The sequence below is a fragment of the Nematolebias whitei genome, chromosome 8, assembly GCF_014905685.2.
Source record: "Nematolebias whitei isolate Nwh7 chromosome 8, NemWhi1, whole genome shotgun sequence".
Classification (NCBI taxonomy): domain Eukaryota; kingdom Metazoa; phylum Chordata; class Actinopteri; order Cyprinodontiformes; family Rivulidae; genus Nematolebias; species Nematolebias whitei.
This window is the reverse complement of record NC_056505.1, coordinates 37,960,326-37,981,698: the sequence shown is the minus strand read 5'-3', so window position 1 is coordinate 37,981,698 and position 21,373 is coordinate 37,960,326. Positions and strand designations below refer to the sequence as shown.

The 21,373-nt window shown below is 44.0% G+C and overlaps 2 protein-coding genes across 2 annotated transcripts; one reads left to right on the top strand and one right to left on the bottom strand.

Annotated features, from left to right (window-relative positions):
- The first annotated feature begins 6,857 nt into the window (after window positions 1-6,857).
- Window positions 6,858-13,787, top strand: LOC119413557 (P2X purinoceptor 4-like). Its single transcript, XM_037680612.1, has 12 exons — window positions 6,858-7,000; window positions 7,105-7,252; window positions 7,326-7,397; window positions 9,155-9,227; window positions 9,306-9,402; window positions 12,453-12,533; window positions 12,606-12,747; window positions 13,005-13,141; window positions 13,218-13,311; window positions 13,408-13,473; window positions 13,549-13,653; window positions 13,755-13,787. Exons 1-12 carry the CDS (start codon window positions 6,858-6,860, stop codon window positions 13,785-13,787), a joined length of 1,191 nt encoding a protein of 396 aa, XP_037536540.1.
- Window positions 13,788-17,680: 3,893 nt separating this feature from the next.
- zbtb26 (zinc finger and BTB domain containing 26) lies at window positions 17,681-19,119 on the bottom strand. Its single transcript, XM_037680611.1, has one exon. It carries the CDS (start codon window positions 19,095-19,097, stop codon window positions 17,745-17,747), a length of 1,353 nt encoding a protein of 450 aa, XP_037536539.1. The 5' UTR covers window positions 19,098-19,119; the 3' UTR covers window positions 17,681-17,744.
- Between the last annotated feature and the right edge of the window lie 2,254 nt (window positions 19,120-21,373).

The following is a 21,373-nucleotide window of genomic DNA, read 5'->3' as shown; positions in this document are numbered from 1 at the left end:
GCGCAGCACAGAAGCGCCGCGCACCCGCGGCCCTCACCCACAGCCCCACATGCTCAAATGCGCGCGCATTTTCCCCTCAGCGCACACCAGTTCACATCAGCATGGATGTGAGCCCGCAGCCTGAGCGCAGCACAGTAGCGCCGCGCCTCCGCGGCAGCAGCAGCCCTCACCCATGGCCCCGCATGCTCAGGGGTGCACTTGCACGCCAGCTCACATCCATGCTTATGTGAGCCCGCAGCCTGTGCGCGGCACAGAAGCACCGCACGCTCGCGGCAGCCCTACACCTACATGGTTCCGCATGCTCGGGGGCGCGCGCACCTTTCCTCAGCGCACGCCAGCTCACATCAGCACGGATGTGAGCCCGCAGCCTGTGCGCGGCACAGAAGTACCGTGCACCCTCGGCAGCCCTCCACCTACACGGTTCTGCATGCTCGGGGTGCACGCACCTTCCCTCAGTGCACGCCAGCTCACATCAGCACGGATGTGAGCCCGCAGCCTGAGTGAGGCACACATGACGGCGGTGATTGGCATCCATAAATAACGTGACGCAGCATAAATGCGTGCCCGCTTCCCGAATGTTAGGCAGAGTGACAGTGAGCGTGCACTCCAGATAGATGGATGAACCGTTTTATCAGCAGGGGATTCACGCTGCAATTACAGCTCAACCCCCCCATTTGGAGGAACTCTAGAGACGCTTTCTGTCATCTCCAGAACAGATCTCGTCCCCCCACGCAGAAGCTCAGGAAATTCTGATAAAAAATGTAATTTCCAGGGTCCCAGAAGGAGAGGAAAACACAACGTTCTACTCTCATCACTTCCTGGTCCCAAAATGGACTGGAAGGATGAGACACATCTTAGATTTGTCAATTTTGAACTGTGAGACAACATTTCCATTCAAAATGTGTCGAGTCGGCTCTGCAACCGCTACACAGAGCAGGGAGGAAAATTCTGCTTTATTTGGACATCTGTTGCTGCTGACCCGTTTTTCAGACAGGTGGCACTCACGTGAAACCGGCAGAGTGATAACAGCTGTTTCCATCAGCAGACTTACGTCACACGTGTCAGACTTCACAGAAGCACATGCATTTCTTGAGCTGTGGGGGCACTGTGGCCATCCCACACAGCAGCTCATATAAATGTTTTTGGAGTGTTGCACGGTTTTGAATGTGATTCAACACTTTGCCTCTGTGCTGCGGAATCATCATGTGTTGATTCACACAGACAACAAGTGACTGTTGCATACATAACCGGCAGGAGTGTGTGCGCCCAGCCCAAATGTTACACATTGTGAGACAGCTGCTGTGTTGGGCACACCAAAATCTGCTCTCCATCAGAGCAGTGTACATCCCCGGTGTTCTGAACAGTGGGGCGGATGTGATGTCCAGGGACGGTCTGCGTCTCGGGGACTGGACCCTCCATCCAGAGCTGATGGCTCAGACGTGGCAGAAATTTAGCAAAGCGGCCGTGGACCTGTTTGTAACACGAGAGAACGCTCAATGTCAACTATGGTTCTCACTGAGCCCATGGGACGATCCACCGCTAGGGGTAGACGCGTTTGCTCACAGCCCGTGACCCAAAATGCTTCTTTACACATTTCCCCCACTCCCTCTGATATCACGGTTTCTGAACCGAGTTCAGGAGGAGGGACTGACAGCTCTCCTGGTGGCTCCCGAGCGCGTGAACGCCCCATGGTTCCCAGTTCTAAGACACCTGTTGTCAGGGTGCCCGTAGAAACTGCTGTGGAGGGAGGATGCTCTCCTCCAGGCGGGAGGAGCGATCAGGAGTTACCCAGAAATAGGCCAGCACCTTTGAGTCTGGCCGCTGAGCGGATCCGCTTAGAGAGGATGGGTCTCTCTCAAGATGTAGTGCGTACGATCCAGGATTCACGTGCTGCATCTGCCACAGCGCTGTACACATCAAAGTGGACAGTTTATCAGCGCCTGTGTACAGAGAAAGGTGTAGAGGCCACCTCATGTCCACTAGGTGGCGTGCTGTCTTTTCTGCAGCAGCTGATGGACAGAAATCTGGCATTCAGCACAATTAAAATGTACGCTGCAGCCATCTCTTCTGGTCACAAAGGTTTGTGGGGACAGAACAGCTTTTAATCATCTGCTGATGAAGCATTTTTTAAAGGTGTATAGAGACGCAGGCCTGTATCACGTCCACTTGCTCTACAATGGGATTTAAAGCTGGTCCCGCGAGCCCTGATCAAAGCTCCATTCGAGCCACTAGATCAGGTTCCGATTAAATTCTTGTCTCTTAAATCAGCCCTGCTGCTGGATGTAACATCCGCAAAGAGGGTGAGTGATTTATCTGCCCTCTCTGTCGCTCCATCATGTCTCAGAATTCAGGCTGATGGCAGCTCAGCTGATCTGAGGCCTAATCCAGCTTTTATGCCTAAAACATCACAAGCTCTTTTAAATCAAGAGTGATATCGTTGGAGGGATTTTTTCCCTCCTCCCCACAATCAGAAGAAGAAGCCACTTTCCATCTTCTCTGCCCTGTACGTGCGTTGACGTGCTACATAACACGCACGGCCGCACTGCGTCAGACTCAACATTTGTTTGTGCATTATAGAGATGCATCTGTAGGTCACCCGTTATCCACCCAGCACCTGTCACACTGGCTGTGTGAGGCCTTTTCTGAAGCCAACAGAGCATCAGATTTAGAGCCTCCTGTCAACCTCAGGGCGCACTCAACCAGAGGTATCGCATCTTCGACTGCTTTGCATAATCAGAGTCAGAGAGTCAGAGTCAGAGTTTCTTTATTGTCATTCGCACCTCATGTGGTACATGTGGTGGAGCGAAATTATGTACACAGGGTCCCAGTTACATCCAACAATAAAATGTATAAGAAAAACAGTAATAACATCTAAGATATGAACTAAGAAAAACATCAACTAAATATACACTAAGCACTCATAACATAAAACATTGAACATCACCACAAACATGAACATGAGTCTGTGAGCAGATGTGCACGCATGAACACATCAACATTGAAACAGATCAGCAGCAACATGAAACAGATCAGCAGCAACATGATATGGTTTTTCACAGTGATTATTCTAGTTAGAGATTCATGAGTCTAACAGCCTCAGGGTAGAAGCTGTTCCTCAGTCTAGTGGTTCTACACTTAATGCTCCTTAACCTCCTTCCTGAGGGGAGTGGGGCAAAAAGTGTGTGTGCTGGGTGGGTGGGGTCCTTCATGATGCAGGTGGCCCTCTTCCTGCATCTGGAGGTGTAGATGTCTGTGATGGTGGGGAGACTGATTCCAACAGATTTCTGTGCAGCCTTCACCACTCTCTGCAAAGCTTTTCTTTCTGCAGCTGTGCAGCCTCCATGCCACACATTGATGCTCGAGCACAGGATGCTCTCCACTGCACACCTGTAGAAGGAGGTGAGGACTGAGCTACCCAGACCAGCTCGCCTCAGCCGTCTGAGGAAGTAGAGTCTCTGATGAGCTTTCTTGATCAGGCTGGTGGTGTTGTTGCTCCAGCTGAGGTTGTCATTCATGTGTACACCCAAGTACTTGTAGCTGGAGACCACTTCCACCGCAGATCCTCTTATGTTCAGTGGGGTGTAGGTGTTTTTGTTCCTTCTGAAGTCCACAATCATCTCCTTTGTCTTCTTCACATTGATGTGAAGGTTATTCTCTCTGCACCAGCTCTCCAGGTGTTCCACCTCCTGCCTGTAGCTGGACTCATCATTGTTTGTGATGCATCCCACCACCACTGTATCATCTGCAAACTTTACAATGTGACAGCCTGGATGGGTAGCTGCACAATCATATGTGAGCAGAGTAAACAGGAGGGGGCTCAACACACATCCCTGAGGAGAGCCAGTGCTGAGGGTTATGGTGGAGGAGGAGAGGTTGTGGATCCTCACTAACTGTGGTCTGTTTGTTAAAAAGTCTAGTACCCAGTTGCAGATGGAGGGGCTTAGTCCTAGTGTGGATAGTTTGTCCATCAGGGTTTGGGGGATCATGGTGTTGAAGGCGGATGTGAAGTCCACAAAGAGCATACGGACGTAAGAGTTTTTCTGCTCCAGGTGGGTGAGAGCAGTGTGGACCACAGAGGAGATGGCATCCTCTGTTGATCGGTTCTCACGGTATGCATACTGATGAGGGTCCTCGTTCATGTTGATGGTTGTTTTGATGTGAGTCATGACCAGTTTTTCGAAGCATTTAGCGACTATCGGGGTGAGGGCCACTGGCCGATAGTCATTCAGACCAGTCACTGTAGAGCTTTTTGGGACTGGGATGATGGTGGCAGTCTTCAGGCAGGTGGGAACTGTCTCCAGGGTAAGTGAGGTGTTAAAGATGTCTGCCAGCACCTCACAGAGCTGATCAGCACATTCCTTCAACACTTTTCCGGGGATGTTGTCTGGGCCAGTTGCTTTGTGCGGATTAATCCTCCTGAAGGTACTCCTTACTTCAGCTGAGGTCACGCTGAGATGCTCTTCATCCGGTGGTGAGGTGAGTCTGGTGCTGGGTGGTCTGTTCGGGTCTTCAAAGCGTGCATAGAACTTGTTGAGGGCATCAGGCAGAGATGGGTCTTTGGGACATTGTTCACTCCTTCCTTTACAATCTGTTATGCACTTAATGCCCCTCCACATGCTCCGAGGGTCTTGTGAGATGAATTGACCCTCGATCCTCTTTGCATATGTGGCCTTGGCCCTCTTAATACCAGCAACCAGCTCTTTTCTTGTCCTACTCAGCTCCTCTGAGTTTCCAGACCTGAAGGCAGTGTTCCTGGCTTCCAGCAGGGTACGCACCTCTGCATTCAGCCAAGGTTTTCTGTTTGGGTAGCTTTTAACATGTCTGATAGTGGAGACTGTGTCAGTACATGTACTAATGTAACCCAGTACTGAGGATGTGTATTGGTCAAGATCAAGCGAACCTCCATTTTCAGCAGCTTCTCTGAAAACCTGCCAGTCTGTTCGATCAAAACAATCTCTCAGTATGGGGCCACTGTCCTGGCTCCAACATTTAACTTTCTTTTGTACCGGTCTGGAGCGTCTCAGCGGGGGCATGTAAGCAGGAGCCAGGAAGATTGAGATGTGGTCTGACAGTCCTAGGTGGGGGCGGGGTTCGGCTTTGTATGCATCTTTTACGTTCGTGTAAACACGGTCCAGCGTGCGGTCTCCACGTGTCGGAATCGTCACATGCTGATTAAAGCTTGGGAGACAGTCCTTTAGATTCACGTGGTTAAAGTCTAATGGTATGACAATGCAGGACATTTGCACTGCGACCGCGTGGTCAACACCCTGCTCATTTATTCGCTTCTATTTATGTGATGTGACGGCTCGTTCCATGACACATTCTGCCCTTAGTGAAAGTGAAGTGCCCTATATGAAATAGAACGTTGGTTACGTACTGTAACCCCCGATTCTATGAGTATAGGCAAAGCCCTTTAAGCGTCGGGCCTCACTGGCTCCTAAATGGCTGAAGAAAAAGCTATTTGGGAGCCGATTACCCGCTCTTAACGTAATTTATACGGACCGGGTGGGGCCCACACAACAGGTGGGCCTGGACTAAATTTTTTCAGTGTGATGCGTTGCATGACGGGATAAAAACCACCAGTGACAGCTCTTAAAGGGCTACGCCTATACTCATAGACTCTGGGGTTACAGTAGGTAACCAACGGCTTTTGCTGTGTCTCTGTTGGTTTGGGGTAAGAGCGTCTCCTTTCTGCTGAAAGCTTTAATAAATGTTGGTAATACTTTTTAACTTGAATCTCTCTGATTATTGTGTCTTTTCTCCACGTATCTCCGAACCAATGAGAGGAACAGGTGAATAGGCTGAAAAGTCTGAGTTGTTGTGTTGATTTTCCTCGACAAATATTAACTCCATATATTTTAAATATTTCAATATAATGTTGAAATCTACTTTTTCAGCACTGTCCAGTGTACACATTATGACTAAATACAACGTGATTGTAGACAACAGTAACTGGAATAATTACTAGCAACAATCTAATTGCAAATATCTGCAAATATATTTTGAATAGTTATTTAAAACTTGATTGGACATCAGTTTAATAAAGAGGGGTTAAATAAAAATCTGAAACGTAAATTTTCTTTTATACAATGCATCATTTATCTTAAGTGGGATGTTAATGATCTGAAAGTTCAGCAGACAATTTCAACATCTGAAACATTTTTCGTGTTACTGAGAGAAATGAAATATGAAAATGCAATTCATATTTAGACTAGCCCTCCATAAAAGTCTGTCATTAAAACTTTTTAAAGATTTTTAGACATATTTTATTTATTTAGGCATCACATTTATAAAAGGTCCAGTTGTGGAGATCTTGAAAAATGTTTTTTTACAAGTAGTAATATTTATTTAGATATATTTTAATTTAGATTTGTAATGATGTCATTACGTCAACATCATTATTGTATTAAGTCAAGAGGATCTGCATGGTGCTACAGCAAGTTTTAGCTCAGTATCTATAAAACTGGCTGAGTTATAATCATCTTTAAACGTCTATAGCAACCACCTTGAACTGAGATGACTTTGAGTTAGTCAAATTTTTAAAATAATTGTCTTTAACTTTTATTCAACAAGGCAAATCCCACTGAGATCACAGATCTCCTTCAGACGAGGCCTGGACGCAGCACAAATGGGCAAAATAGACACTGTTTGTATAGAAAACACAACAAAATGGGTCTGAAAGTGCACATCTGTGGAAACAGTTACACTACCAAAGTAGAGTCGTTCTGCATGGAGTATTTTTTACTACTTGAAACATTTAGCTCCATCACTATCTTCAGGGAGTGTGATTTGAATATGATGATTTGAATACGTCCATCTGTCAGTCCAGCTCTGTTCTTTACCGTCACTGTGCCGCGATGAGCAAAGCTGCCGGCTGCTGCCAGAGCTGCCTACATTATGTTTTTGACTATGAAACAACAAAAACGCTGGTCATCCCCAGCTTAAGGGTAGGATTGGTCTTCAGGTTCATCCAGCTCCTGGTGTTGCTGTATGTGGTGGGGTAAGTCATGAAAAACCAGGCTGAACTTTACAAAACTGTTGATTGAATGTTGCATTAAAGTTGTTCAGCAGAGTCCCTGTAACACTGCTGCTGACCTGCTGTAGGTATGTGTGTGTGGTGCAGAAGGCCTACCAGGAAACTGACTCTGTCCTCAGCTCTGTCACCACCAAAGTCAAAGGTTTTGTCTTTACCAACACATCTGATATGGAGCCTCGATTTTGGGACGTTGCTGACTTTGTTACCCCCCCTCAGGTATCTCTGAGTGCACTGTAGGTTTCACTGCAAAACCACTGGAAAATTTCATGTTTGCACTTCTGTCTAACAGGGGGATAACTCCTTCTTTGTGTTGACGAACTTGGTGGAGACTCCCGAGCAAACCCAGTCACGCTGTCCTGAGGTGAGTGTCTGTGTGAAAACAAGCAGTACAGTACACCCAAGTCCCCCATCGCTGAGAGAAATGACTGTCTGGACTGGACTTAAACAGGGAATGAAAGTAAACCTTAATGTTTTTGGTGCAAGATATTCAAGTGGCTAGGAGTTACACTGTGAAGAAGAACAGAGGTAGTTTTTATTCCTTGTCTAAGGCAGTACAGTGACAGATCTTTGAACCAGAATAAACTTTATTATCATTGCACTGAGATACAACAAGTACATACAGCCGTCCGAAAGATGGACGGAGTGCACGAAGCTGCTGCTATAAGCACGGCCTTCTTATTATTTTCAGAATACACTTTTTTAGATAGAAAAAGAGACAAAGCCATGAAGAGAGGGGTAGTGGCATTACTAAAAAGATTTCTTCACACCTTGTGTGGACAGGACACGATTTAAGACATAAAAACACTCTGCCAGCTGAAGCACATTTATGAACATGTTACATTTATGACGAAACGGTCCATGAAGCACTAAACAGATAGTCCATTGTCCTGATAAGATGATGGTCAGCCGGCACAGTTCTGATAAGCTTCCACAGAAGGGGTTGGAGGGGGGTTGTGATAGATGAAGCTTTTCCTTAGTTTACACATTTCCCAGGAGAAATTGCTAAGTCTTCCTGTTTCGAGGTCAGCTGGGGAGAGATTCAGATAACCACATTTGTTGATTTATTCAGGCAGACTATTTTCCTTCAGCCTTGAGTCTGTACTGATACCTTTCCAAGGTCTGAAATGGCCAGATTAGGGTGCATTCTACTGGTCCGTGCTTCCGAGCCTCTTCAAGGTCATTTTCATGCTGACGAGTCCTAAAGCCGCAGGTGGCCTGCGATTCAAATCACTTCCAACTTATGGTTTCGCTCGTAAATCAGCTGATTGTGAGTCCTCCAGCACGAACCAAAACATAGGCAGCAGCCTGACGAGGTCCAAATCAGCTGCGACTGTCTTCTTTGTATGTTGATAAACCAGGATCCAGACTATTCCAAAAACAGGAAACCTCTTATACTGTATAATAAATCCAATTATATGCAATTTTGGAGTCCTCAATCAACAGCAGAGGTAGACATAACCACCCCCAGAGATATATCCATCTGCATGCGTCTCGTTTGAGATGAGGGTTCTCCAGGACCCTGTTGCTTTGTTGAAAAAAAAAAAAAAAGTAATTTACCTCGAAAGTCCAGTAGGTCAGATCCAAAACAGTACTTTTCATTTTGGAAGATGTGTAAAAATAGGATCTGCTCTGATACACAGAGAGCAAAAAAATGCAGGAGAACAGGGAGCGGGAAGGAATGCGTGCGCCTCGTTAGAGAGCCAGTGAAGAAAAAAAAAGTGGAAGTGTAGATGTGTGCGAGTGGAACGAACAGTTTTATCTATGAGGGGCAATGATGGAGACAGGGTGAGGCCTTCTTGAATTTGGCGTGGCAACCCAATTTTCAAAATAAACTTTTCTTATGTCAATATGAAGCCATACTAAAAGTCAGTACCTGACCTTTTTGTTTTAGGTTATCATGCTCACAGCGTTCATGGACAGAAGGTATTTCCAATTCCCCCTTTTCACTCCACGATGAGGGACAATAAACACATTTCATCTCTCATGTTGCCATCCCCGTGTGTTTAAATGAAAAACACTTGTTTTTCTTCAAGCTTCAGGAAACTCTTTACTTCTTCCAGGCATTATTCTATAAAAGAAAACCACAAACTTCATTAATCATGCTGCTTCCTCCTCCAGCTTCCAAACCCATCAACAATCTGTGTGGACGACTGTGACTGCACTGCGGGATTTAGTGATCCTCAGGGCAACGGTAGGCCTAATTACCTGACTCCTGTAAATATACTGGCTGTATGACTCTGCTCACCACAATAACCAGTTCTGCCCTCAGGTATACAGACAGGACTGTGTGAGAATTATTCACCCACTGTGAAGACATGTGAAGTGCTCTCATGGTGCCCTCTTGAAATCGACACCAAGCTGCCTGAGTAAGAGCAGATGCAACATGTTTATACATGATAGTGTTACAACCCCAATTCTGAACAAGATGAGACGTTAAATAAATATGGAATGCAACATTTTGCAAATAAGTTTGATAATTAGACTACACGCAACATTAATATAAATGCAACACTTTTGTTTTTGTTCCTATTTTTCACAAGCCAAACTTTTCCTACGTACACAACAGGTCTTTTTCTCTCAAATATTGTTCACAAATGTGTGTAAATCTTTGTTAGTGAGCACTTCTCCCTTGCTGAGATCATCCATGCACCTCACAGGTGTGGCTGATCAAGATGCTGATTAGACAACACGATTATTGCACAGGTGTCCACAGGGTGACCACAACAAAAGGCCACTCTAAAGTGTGCAGTTTTATCACACAGCACAATGTGATAAATGTTGAAAGTTTTGAGGGAGCGTGCAGTTGGCATGCTGACTGCAGGGATGTCCATGTTCAGAGAATTTGGCAGTAACTGGCCTCACAACCACAGACCATGTGTAACTGGTTACCATGTGTAACCACACCAGTCCATGTGCTTCTTGTCCATAACATACACCTGCCCAGTGCCCGAACCATACCCCCTCATTTTGTGGGGTTTGGCCCCCCACAACCCCTTGTATATAGAAAAAGTCTTAGATCTTTGGGTTCAGCTCATGAAAAACGGGGGCAAAAACAAAAATGTTAAAATTTTTGTTCAGTATATTTTACTATGAAGCCAATATGGATGCTGTATGAGGTTTGCATGGTCTTGCTAAATTATTCAGTCTTCCCTGAAAAAGAAGTCATCTGGATGATAGCACAGGTTGTTCTAAAACTTGTATATACTTTTATGCATTGACGGTGTCATGACTGCACCTCCATACCATCAGAGAGGCATGCTTTTGGACTGTGCATTGATAACGGGCTGGATGGTCCGTCTGCTCTTTACTACAAAGAATGTGGCGTTAGTCATTTTCAAAGAAGAATTTCACATTTCTGTTCGTCTGACCACAGAACATTTTTCCACTCTCACTTCAAAATAAAGAAACGTTGGTGTTTCTATGACATCTTCTTTGCACGATAGAGCTTTAAGCAGTATTTCTGGCACAATGTACTGTGTTTACACACAATGGTTTGTGTTCTGGGCAGCACGGTGGTGCAACTGGTAGAGCTGCTGCCTCTCAGCGAGCAGGTCCTTGGTTCAAACCCCGGTCCAGGGGCCTTCTGGGTGGAGTTTGCATGTTCTCTCCGTGCATGTGTGCGTTTTCTCCGGGTACTCCGGTTTCCCCCACAGACCAAAAACATGCATGTTAGAAAAACATGCATGTTAGGCTGATTGGTAACTCTAAATTGTCCCTAGGTGTGAGTGAGAGAGTGAATGGTTGTTTGTCTCTATGTGGCCCTGCGATGGACTTGCGACCCATCCAGGGTGTACCCCGCCCCTCGCACAGTGATTGCTGGACATGGGCACCAATGACCCCCGTGACCCAAAATGGAATAAGCGGGTAAAGACAATGGATGGATGGATGGATGGATGGTTTGTGTTCCTGAGCCCAAACAACGATCAGAACAGAACCAGACCTTTTTTTAATGCAGTGCTGCCTCAGAGCTCAAATATCCATCCATCCATTCGTCCACTCATCCATCCGTCTGTCCACTGATTTTCTTTAATCCTTTCTCTTTTTGGGTTGCGGGAAGCTGGTTCTTTCTCCAGCAGTAACTCTTTGAGAGTCGGTGGACACAATGGACAGGTTGCAACTAGTCCATCACAGGGACACATAGAGACAAACGAGACGACCCTTCACACTCTCACCTATGGACAATATAGCGTTAAACTAAGATACGTGGTTATGATATGTGGGAAAAAGCCGGAGTATCCTGAGAAAACCTAAGCATGCAAGGAGAACATGAAAACGCCTCATGGAAAAGCCAGGAGATGATCCTGCGACTTTCTTGTGGGGATGCGACAGCTCTAACTACTGCACCGCCCACTGACAGATACAGCCTCTCTAAAAGGCTCTTTTTATATCTAGTCCTTTAACTGACTTGTTGCCAATCAATACCGTATTTTCCACTGTACCAGTTGCACCGCCCTATAAGTCACATCAGTCCAAATATGTCTAATAAAGTGGAAAATCCAAAAATATGTTGTATCAATTATGCGTCACCGCTGACAACCCAGAAATGTGGGCCGGTGTTGTGCCAAAAATCGAATGGCTGCTAAATGGTGGCCGCAGGAGCGTGCACGGGAGGACTTTAACAAGAATTTAACAAGATTAACACTTAAAAACAATTATTTGTTTGCTCAAAATTATAGTAAAGGTGTGTCTCAGTCAAACTTTTCCTTAATAACTGCACTTCAATGGTCAAATCAGCTGCATTTCTCCGGGACGGCGCAGTGAAATGAAGCTGATTTGACAGTTGCTCCAGGCGAGCTGGATGAAGGTGACAGACTATGGCAAGTTGATTGTGACATTAATAGCCACTTTTACCTATTACATGATACAACGGCATGCCATACAACTCGAGTGCCATCTAGCAGCTGAAAATTGTTATGTTCAATATTTTCAGTCAGGATGAATAAAAACAGTCATATCTCAGCCAAAAAATCCACAAATATGTCACTTCGGTGGTCATGGGCACCGGCGACCCCCGTGACCCAAAATGGAAGAAGCGGGTAAAAGATAATGGATGGATGTCACTTCAGCCTATAAGTCGGAGGGCATGCAAATTATGCACACAAAAAAAAGAAGCAACTCATAGGCTGAAAAATATGGTCGTTGTAAAATGTTCTGCCAGTTTCTTATCTTTACCATTTACTTTTACAACCATAGCTACCCCTGTCCCAACTTTTTAGAGATGTGTTGCCATCAAATGCAAAATGACTTCACGTAGTCCCGTCCCCCAAAATGATACATTTTCCTAGTTGTATTCACTGTGAATAAATGTGAATTTATAAGCTGTTCAAATCATTGCATTCTGTTTTTATATAAATTTCACACAACAGATTGGGGTTGTATGATTTAAGTCAGGCTTATGTTTTTCTTTCATCTACAGACGTGCACTCTTGGCTGCAGCAGAAAACTTTACCGTGTTGATCAAAAACAGCATCAGTTACCAAAAGTTCAACTTTCACAGGTCAGTAAATCACTTCTGAATGGGGGTTGGGGGTGACACAGTTTTGTCTCAGGTCTGTATTTCCTCCTGCAGGAGAAACTTACTGCCTCATATTAACTCCTCATACCTGAAGAGATGTGAGTTCAATCGTAAAAGTGACCCCGACTGCCCCATATTTCGCCTCAAACACATTGTTTCCGAGGCTGGAGAGGACTTTCAGGACATGGCTGTGAAGGTAAACCAGTGGTGTGGTCTACGTGATACTCAGGCATACAGAGTATAAAGTATATATATAAGCATCAGAGAAATTTGGAAATGTCCAATATGCTTAAAATCTAAATAAATTGGCGATTACATTACATTTGGTTTCTAAGCACAGTATACCCACTACTAAAGTGTAGACTACACCAGTGAGGTAAACCGAATAAATAATAAGAATTGATGTGTCAAGATGGTAACGTTAGTCTTGAACTTGTACGGGGTGTTTTAAAGGGTGGCATTCTTGGTATTCTCATTGACTGGAGCTGCGACCTGGACTGGTGGGCCGGGAAGTGTTACCCCAAGTACAGCTTCCGCAGGCTGGACAACAAAAACTCTGCCAATAACATAGCTCCTGGTTACAACTTCAGGTAAACCTACTTTTTATACACTTTTATTAAAATAATAATGAGGAGGAGGAAAACGGTAACAAATAACTCTTTTCAGGTTTGCAAAATACTACAAGACAGCAGACGCAGAGGAAAGAAGAACATTAATCAAAGCGTATGGGATTCGCTTTGACGTCATTGTTTTTGGAACTGTGAGGCCAATTTAGATCCTAAAATTAAAAAAGAAAACTCTTTAATAACATTTTTATATTCAGTTTCTTACTAATTTTGGGTCTGGGTTCTTGCAGGCTGGAAGGTTTGGCATCATACCAACCATAGTGAACTTGGGTGCAACACTGGCCTTCCTGAGTTTGGTAAGTAGAATATATTGAAATGAGCTCCCAGAAATTGATGATCTACAGAACTAAAGTGTTCACGTTCCCCGTCAGGCGCCAGCGATTACAGACTGGTTCATGTTAACGTGCATGAGGAAGAGAGAGCTTTACAGCAGACAGAAAGCATCATATCTGACTGAGGAGGCTGATGCTGAGTCAGTAAGTGACTTCCACGAACTCTCTGACTTTACTTCTCTACAGCACAGCACATTTAGATGTTTACATGTCCTAACTTGGTTTATTTGTGTTTTCTAACACAGACATCAATGAGCACAACATATGGGACCCAGTAGCAGATTCAAGCCAACGTGAGCACAAGTAGATCTGAAAACAATGCTTCAATAAAGCTCTACATGTTAAATAAAATGCCTTCGAGCAATGTTTAAGTGCATCAATATATGGCAGGCAGTTGTATCAAATAATCAAATCGCACTCCGATCTCTAATATCACCGGCTGCAATGAAATGTAAGGTGTATCAAATGATTTTATGCAAGTTTAATTTACATCAGTCCATGCTATCATTAAATTTTGTTAATACACAATTACATTATCGCCCACCTGTCAATAACAAACTGTAATAATACACCTGTAGTCGGTGTTTAAGGTCACATGCTCACTCCAGCCAGGCGGCCCAGCTCAGGATGGCTGCTTGTGTCAACATGCACAATTTGAACGCAAACTCTCTCATTCTGTGAAGCGTGCACGAGTCTGTCCCGTCACCTTGCAAAGACCATCCTCCACTAAAGAGCGCTGAACTGCAGCATGAACAATGAAACGATTCACCTCACATTTACATAGTCCTGATACTCCCAGCAGACCTGGAAGACTCAGCCTGCACACACAGTGGTCCATTTTAAACTCAAGCACAGGAGGAAGAAACCTCATCAAACTGTAACCAACACAGAAGTTTATTTCATTGAGCACGACGCATTCATGAGCACAAGACAGAAACAGGCGTTTGGTCAATTTGTACCTCTGATATAAAGTTTATACAAAACAGGCATGTTATATCAGACACTTTCTTTTTGACCCAACATTAAAATACCTTCAGCGTTCACTCATTTTCAAGTTTTTTTTTTTTTTTTACATCATATGTACATGGGTATAAAAAAGGCTACAGCAGATCTTATACATAAAATACAAAAGGATACATTACATTTTGCTGTTTCTCTCTCTCCCACAGAGCCAGGACAATCCATAGATTAAATGATGTTCAGTTGATAATAGTTTCTGTTACATTTTCAAGTATGAGATGAAGGCATCTACGTTGTATTTGTACACAAATAACAAGAATCCACAGTACTGGAGCTACAGTGACATGCAGACGTGGAATACTTTGTTCAAGCCACGAGGAAGAGTCTGACACAGCCAACGTTTTAAATCATCTGTCCATCTTTCATAGCTGTGGCCAGAAGTTTACATACACTCATCATAATAATTTGGGGCTTTTAATAATTGACGTGAACCACTCTTTTACTGAAGTATAATGCATATCCAACAGTTTCAATGGTTTGTGAAAGAAAAACAAATGGGTGCAGCACAAGGATCGTTGGTTTTCACCGGTCCACACATACATCCACAAACTCTCAGAAACATCTGGTTAAAGGTCTCCCAGCATGTTGAGCTTGGACCACATCTGTATTCATCAACAGCTTCTGGCTTCATATTTCACCACGCTCCTTGGCAGCAGTGGTGGACCGGGACAAAACCCTCGACCAAAAACATAATTACAAAATTAAACAGAACTTTTAAAAATGCATCACGTGATTATTTGCTTTGATTTAAAAACAAAAAATGCAACTATGACTTTGGACGTCTAAAATATCACATTGTTTAATAATGACTGTTTTATGGGTATGATACTAATATACATTTAGTTATTTTGATGCCCAGATGTAAATGTGATGGAGATGTCAACAACACAGGTGCTTCTCAAAACATTAGAACATCATGAATGTCAAATATTTTCAGTCATTTCAGGAAGTGAAACTCATTTTACAAAGATTCATTACATTTACAGTGAAATATTTCCAGCCTTTATTTCTTGTAATGTTGATGATTATATTTTATAACGACAAACCAAACATCAGTGTCAGAAAATGAGAATCTTCCACAGCCAGATGTTGGTACCTTTGTCAGTGTGGACAGGAGACGAGTCCTGCTGGAAGATGAAACCAGCATCTCCACAAAGCTCGTCAGCAGCACGAAGCAAGAAGTCTCTAAACTGTCCTGCTAGATGCTGCGTGGACTTCAGAGAACAGTGGACCAGCACCAGCAGAGGACATGGACCCAAACCATCTGTGACTGTGGAAACTTCTCTCTGGACTTCAGCAACATGGTTTCTGGACCTCTCTCCTCTTCCTCCAGACTCTGGGACCTTGATTTATAAATGACATGAACATTTGCTTTAATCTGAAAAGAGGACATTGGACACTGAGCAATAGTCCTCAGCAGGTAAGACACTTCTGATGTCTCTGGTTCAGGAGTGGCTGGACTTGAGGAATGAGACATTTGTAGCTCCAGTTTATAATATTACCCGCTTCACAATTTATTATTGTCTCCCAGCTACATTCTGTTACTATGGAAACACAGCAGGAGAGAAACATCAAAACTTTAACTTAAACTCTGAATTTGTACGAACGGTTGAAGATATCAAGAAGCTGAAACATTTGGTGATAGTTGAATGTCTTGTGATTTGTTTAAAACGTGAATGGACGTTCTAGGTGGAAGTACGCTGAAGTAGAGTTACATAACCCAGTAACACGTTGAAGGACTTCACACAATCACAACGCATTTCAATTAGAAACATTTTGCTGAAAAAGCTCAACATTTCAAAAAGTTTAGAAGATATTAATACCAGAAGTCACAGCAGGAGTCTCCTGAACAAGCTGAATGTTTTCATACCTAAACTGCTGAAGTAGCTTAACAACTGTGGGACGAGTTAGATGCTGAAAAACATACAGAAGACACCCAACAGGACATCACCAGTGTGAACGCTGAATCTTTGTAATATAAGAATTTCATGTTCTGAAATTATTGACAAAAAAAACTGAGCTTTTCCACAATATTTAATGTTTTGAGATGCACGTGCACATGTTGAACATCACTGCGTAAAATCAGTGTTAGTGTTTTCCAACATTCAGGACAGATTTAAATGTGATCAGCTTCTTTACTAATAACATTTTTATCTTTACCTGCTTTTTGGGTCACTGGTGTCCATGTCCAGCAGTCCCAGTGCGAGAGGCAGGGGACACCCTGGACAGGTCTCCAGTCCATCACAGGGACACACAGAGACAAACAACCATTCACTCTGTCACACACCTAAAGACAATTTAGTCACCAACCAGTCTAACATGCATGTTGTTGGTCTGTGGGAGGAAACTGGAGTACCCGGAGAAAACCCACGCAGCACGGAGAGAACATGCAAACTCCACCCAGAGAGGCCCCCGGACAGGATTTGATGTAGCGACCTGCTCGCTGAGGCAGCAGCTCTATCAACTGTGATGACAAATATGATTTTAAATGGCAGAACTCTGGTTTCTTCTCTTAATGAGACCTGACAACGTATCTGATGTTAATGGATTAATCAGCTGTTTTTGCCTCTGCAGGAGCTCAGTGGTTAAATGCCAAACTCTTGTGATCTTTGAAGATGCTGGTTTGAGCCAAGTCTGCTTCAGGAAGACCATCTGGCATAAAACAATTACCAGGGGCGGCTGTGGCTGAGTGGTTAGAGCAGTCATCCTCCAATGTGAGAGTTGGGGGTTTGAATCCACCAGCAGTCACACGCTGAAGTGTCCCTGGGCAAGACAGTGAACCCCTCATAGCCTCTGATGTGTGTCCCATTAGTGCATGAATGTGATAAAGCTCTGATTAGTCTCTTTAGAGTGATTTGTTCAGTTAGCTTTGTAGAGATCTAGTATAGAGCTGTATGAATGGGTAAATGAGGACACAGATTGTAGTTTAAAGCGCTTTGAGTGTCTTGAAATAAGATAGAAAGGCGCTTTATAAGTACAGTCCATTTACCATTTACCAAATCTTTCATGCAAGTTCACTCTCTGTGGCAACTGCTGCAGCCGGCTGAAGCAGCCGAAACACCAACTGTGTGATGTAGGTTCAAATGAATCGTTAGAAGCTCCACAGGAACATGACAATCATGCCCACGCTGAGTGGATTTAAACTTCTGACTGTAACGACAAGTCCCACACGTCATCTCACGATGTCAAACAGCAAAAAAAAAAAAAGAAACAGTTCAGGATTTTAACATTTGTCCAAAATCTAACTCGAGCGCGCCCTCGTGCAGGCTGCCTTCATTTGCGTTGTCGAAGCTGTTCTTGCCGTGGATCTGTTTGAGGTGTTTACGTAGCACTGGCTTGTGAGCGAACACCATGTCGCAGTAGTTACACCGGTGGGGCTTGTCCCCGCTGTGCAAGTTGAGGTGATCCAACAAGGAACACTTCTGGGTGAAAGTCTTGCCGCAGATTTTACACTGGAACGGCTTAATGCCAGCGTGCACACGCATGTGTCGGTGCAGGTTGCCCTTCTGAGTGAAGGTTTTGCCGCAGAGGAGGCACATGAACAGTTTGTGCATCTTGAGGTGGTTGGCGTAGTTCTCCAGCTGACGGAAGACCCGGGCACACTTGGGGCACTGGTGATACCACTGCAGCGGCTTGTCATAATTTCTCTGGTGTACGCTGTATTTCTCTGTAGGAGGGGACAGGGACGGGAGGTTGAGGAGGTATCCACCCACACCAGGAGGAGCTGCCGTCTCGCTGCCACGGCTGTCAACGGTGGAGTTGATGGTGGAGTGTTGGGGCTCAGGAGAGTGCAGCGCTGCAGGGGGGCTGGCAGGTAAGTGAGCATTGAGGGAGTTTTCTGCAGCATCGGACACAGACTCCACCTTCACTATGGTGATGTCACCTTTCACCATACTCTGCCTCGGATGCCTCCTCACAATCTGAGCAGGGCTCTCGGGCTGTATTATTACATCATCATCATCGTCGTCTTCATCGTCATCTTCGTTGTCGTCATCATCATCGTCACTGTCAACATTATTGTCTCCTTCAACCTGGTCCAGCACCACCTCTTCCTCTCCCTCAGGAATGGTCTGAACATGAGAGTGCTCAGGAGGATCTCTCTTTGACTGAAAGGAGAAGCTCTCGTCCCTCTTCAAACGCTTTATGTCCTCGTCCACCTCAAGCTGGCGTGAGGCTTGAGGTTTGATGAACTTGCTAAGAGCTTGAGTGCACTGCTCCACAATGTGGCCCATTTGGAGGAAGCTGGCCACTGTGAGGTAATGCACCAGCTCCAGCTCTGGAAACTCCAGCTGACCTGTGTAGCAGGACAGCAACAGCTGCCGGCCAACTTCTGCCTCTTGCACCATGGAGATCTGGACCTCCTTTGAGTCCTGCTGAAGGATGAACTTGTCCCTCAGGAAAGACGAGCCGGCAGCAAACACCACCTTGTGACCGGGAACCTCCAGCTGGTTGATGCGCACCATGACATCACAAAAGCGTCTCTGATGACGGAGGAGGTTCATCTTGTGCAGCATGGAGTCCCCAAAAGTGGCAAAGCGGAACTGCAAAATCACCTGGTTCTGGGCCATGGTGAACCACGAGACAGCAGCACCAGTGTGCCTGACTGGAAAAAATTCAAACATTGGATAATGTCTTCTGAACCACAGCAATTTATAGTTTTACTTGAATGCACTGAGACAGTGCCTTCATAAGAGACAGCATGCAGTTCTACAGAACCACTCATACAACGACAGAGATTCAATCTAAAGTATACGGTTGTTTCATAATTTCATAAAATACTTGTTTAAATAATTTGCACTATTTGAGTAAATTATAACTGTCACTAAATGTTAATTAACCCTGGTGCATGCCAAATATTGTTAATGGGTCCAAGCTGCAAGTTTTACATTATTGTTTCATAAATGTTTTGTTGATTGTAAACTATTGCACCTATCTGCTGAGTTCACTCTCAGACTAACATTCATTTAATTAATCAAAGACGTTGATGCATTTCTATTTTACACATTTGTTGAAAAGTAAAAAACAAACATTGGTCACTGAAATAAGTTGAAACTGACTACAGTATTTTACTAATAATAATCAACTATTTCTTTTGAATTTTGGTTCACTAGAATAAAAAAAACTAATAAAACAGGCCTTGACAAAAAGGATGCTACCTTTAACCCAATGAGTTTTGCACACCCTTTTGAGTCAATCACTCCAATCAAGTGATTTCTGTAACTCCCTAAGAAACTTTTGCAGATGAGACGAAGCTTTCTGACACTGGGCAACACATTTTACCATAGACTGCCTTGATAGTCTTAAGATTTAATTGTGCAGATTAAAGACAATATGCCAAATGCAGCTCTAGAACCTCCATGTTCTACTGTAGGTTGTTCCTTTCTTTGTACGATTCAGTTTTGGGTCTGTGAACAAAGAGATTCTTGTCTAAAACCATCATTTGTGTCTCTTCTACACAAAGTACATCCTCCCAGAAACTTTAAATGCATTTCAGCAAATTCACATATCACGTTTTTATAATTTGCAATAAACAGTGGAGTCCTCCTAGGTCTTATACTCAGAACTGACGAATGGTCCAATCTGACACTGATGTACCCTGACCTTGGACCTCTAAACTTTTTTAAGTTGTTCTGGGGTCTATTTGTATTATCCATCTCTTCAATCTGATATCAGTTTTTCTCTTATGGCCAAATCCATTATTTCATCACATGCACCACAGTATTGCAGCACTGATGAGAGCTCCGCTACATCTACCACAGACGATGTCTGCGTAAAGTACGCAGCATCATTAAGGACCACACCCACCCAGCACAAGGATTTTTCCATCTACTACCCTCAGGCAGACGATACAGGAGTCTGCCATCGTGCACGAAAAGACTCAGACAGTTATTACCCACAAGTTGTCAGATTAATAAACTCTTCAATTCAGTTTATTTACATAGCGCCAAATCACAACAAAGTTGTCTCAGGGCACTTTACAGAAACATTCACATACATAAAAGCCAATTAGTAAATGGTAAATTCTTGACAATAATACTGAACTATTGACAATAACATTGTACCAAGCCACATCTGTGTCAACTAATATGTTTATGGCTGCTATGTGGCTGTATCATGTACAAACCGGACTCCAAAAAGGTTGGGACACTAAACAAATTGTGAATAAAAACTGAATGCAATGATGTGGAGATGGCAAATGTCAATATTTTATTTGTAATAGAACATAGATGACAGATCAAAAGTTTAATTTGAGTAAATGTAACATTTTAAAGGAAAAATATGTTGATTCAAAATTTCAGTGTCAACAAATCCCAAAAAAGTTGGGACAAGTAGCAATAAGTGGCTGGAAAAAGGAAATTGAGCATATAACGAACAGCTGGAAGACCAATTAACACTAATTAGGTCAATTGACAACATGATTGGGAATAAAAAGAGCTTCTCAGAGTGTCAGTGTCTCTCAGAAGCCAAGATGGTAAGAGGATCACCAGTTCCACCATTGTTGCGCAGAAAGATAGTGCAACAATACCAGAATGGTGTTACCCAGCGTAAAATAGCAAAGACTTTTAAGTTATCATCATCAACCGTGCATAACATCATCAAAAGATTCAGAGAATCTGGAACAATCGCCGTGCGTAAGGGTCAAGGCCGTAAAACTCTACTGGATGCTCGTGATCTCCGGGCCCTTAAACGTCACTGCACCTCAAACAGGAATGCCACTGTCAAGGAAATAACAGAATGTGCTCAGGAACACTTCCAGAAAGCATTGTCAGTGAACACAATCTACCGTGCCATCCGCAGTTGCCAGCTGAAACTCTACAGTGCAAAGAGGAAGCCATTTCTAAGC

Coding starts and splice junctions, on each gene's coding strand:
- LOC119413557 (XM_037680612.1), top strand. CDS start 6,858: ATGAGCAAAGCTGCCGGCTGCTGCCAGAGCTGCCTACATTATGTTTTT. Junction 12,534..12,605: donor CAAAAGTTCAACTTTCACAG/GTCAGTAAATCA, acceptor TTCCTCCTGCAG/GAGAAACTTACTGCCTCATA. Junction 13,474..13,548: donor CACTGGCCTTCCTGAGTTTG/GTAAGTAGAATA, acceptor GTTCCCCGTCAG/GCGCCAGCGATTACAGACTG.
- zbtb26 (XM_037680611.1), bottom strand. CDS start 19,097: ATGGCCCAGAACCAGGTGATTTTGCAGTTCCGCTTTGCCACTTTTGGG.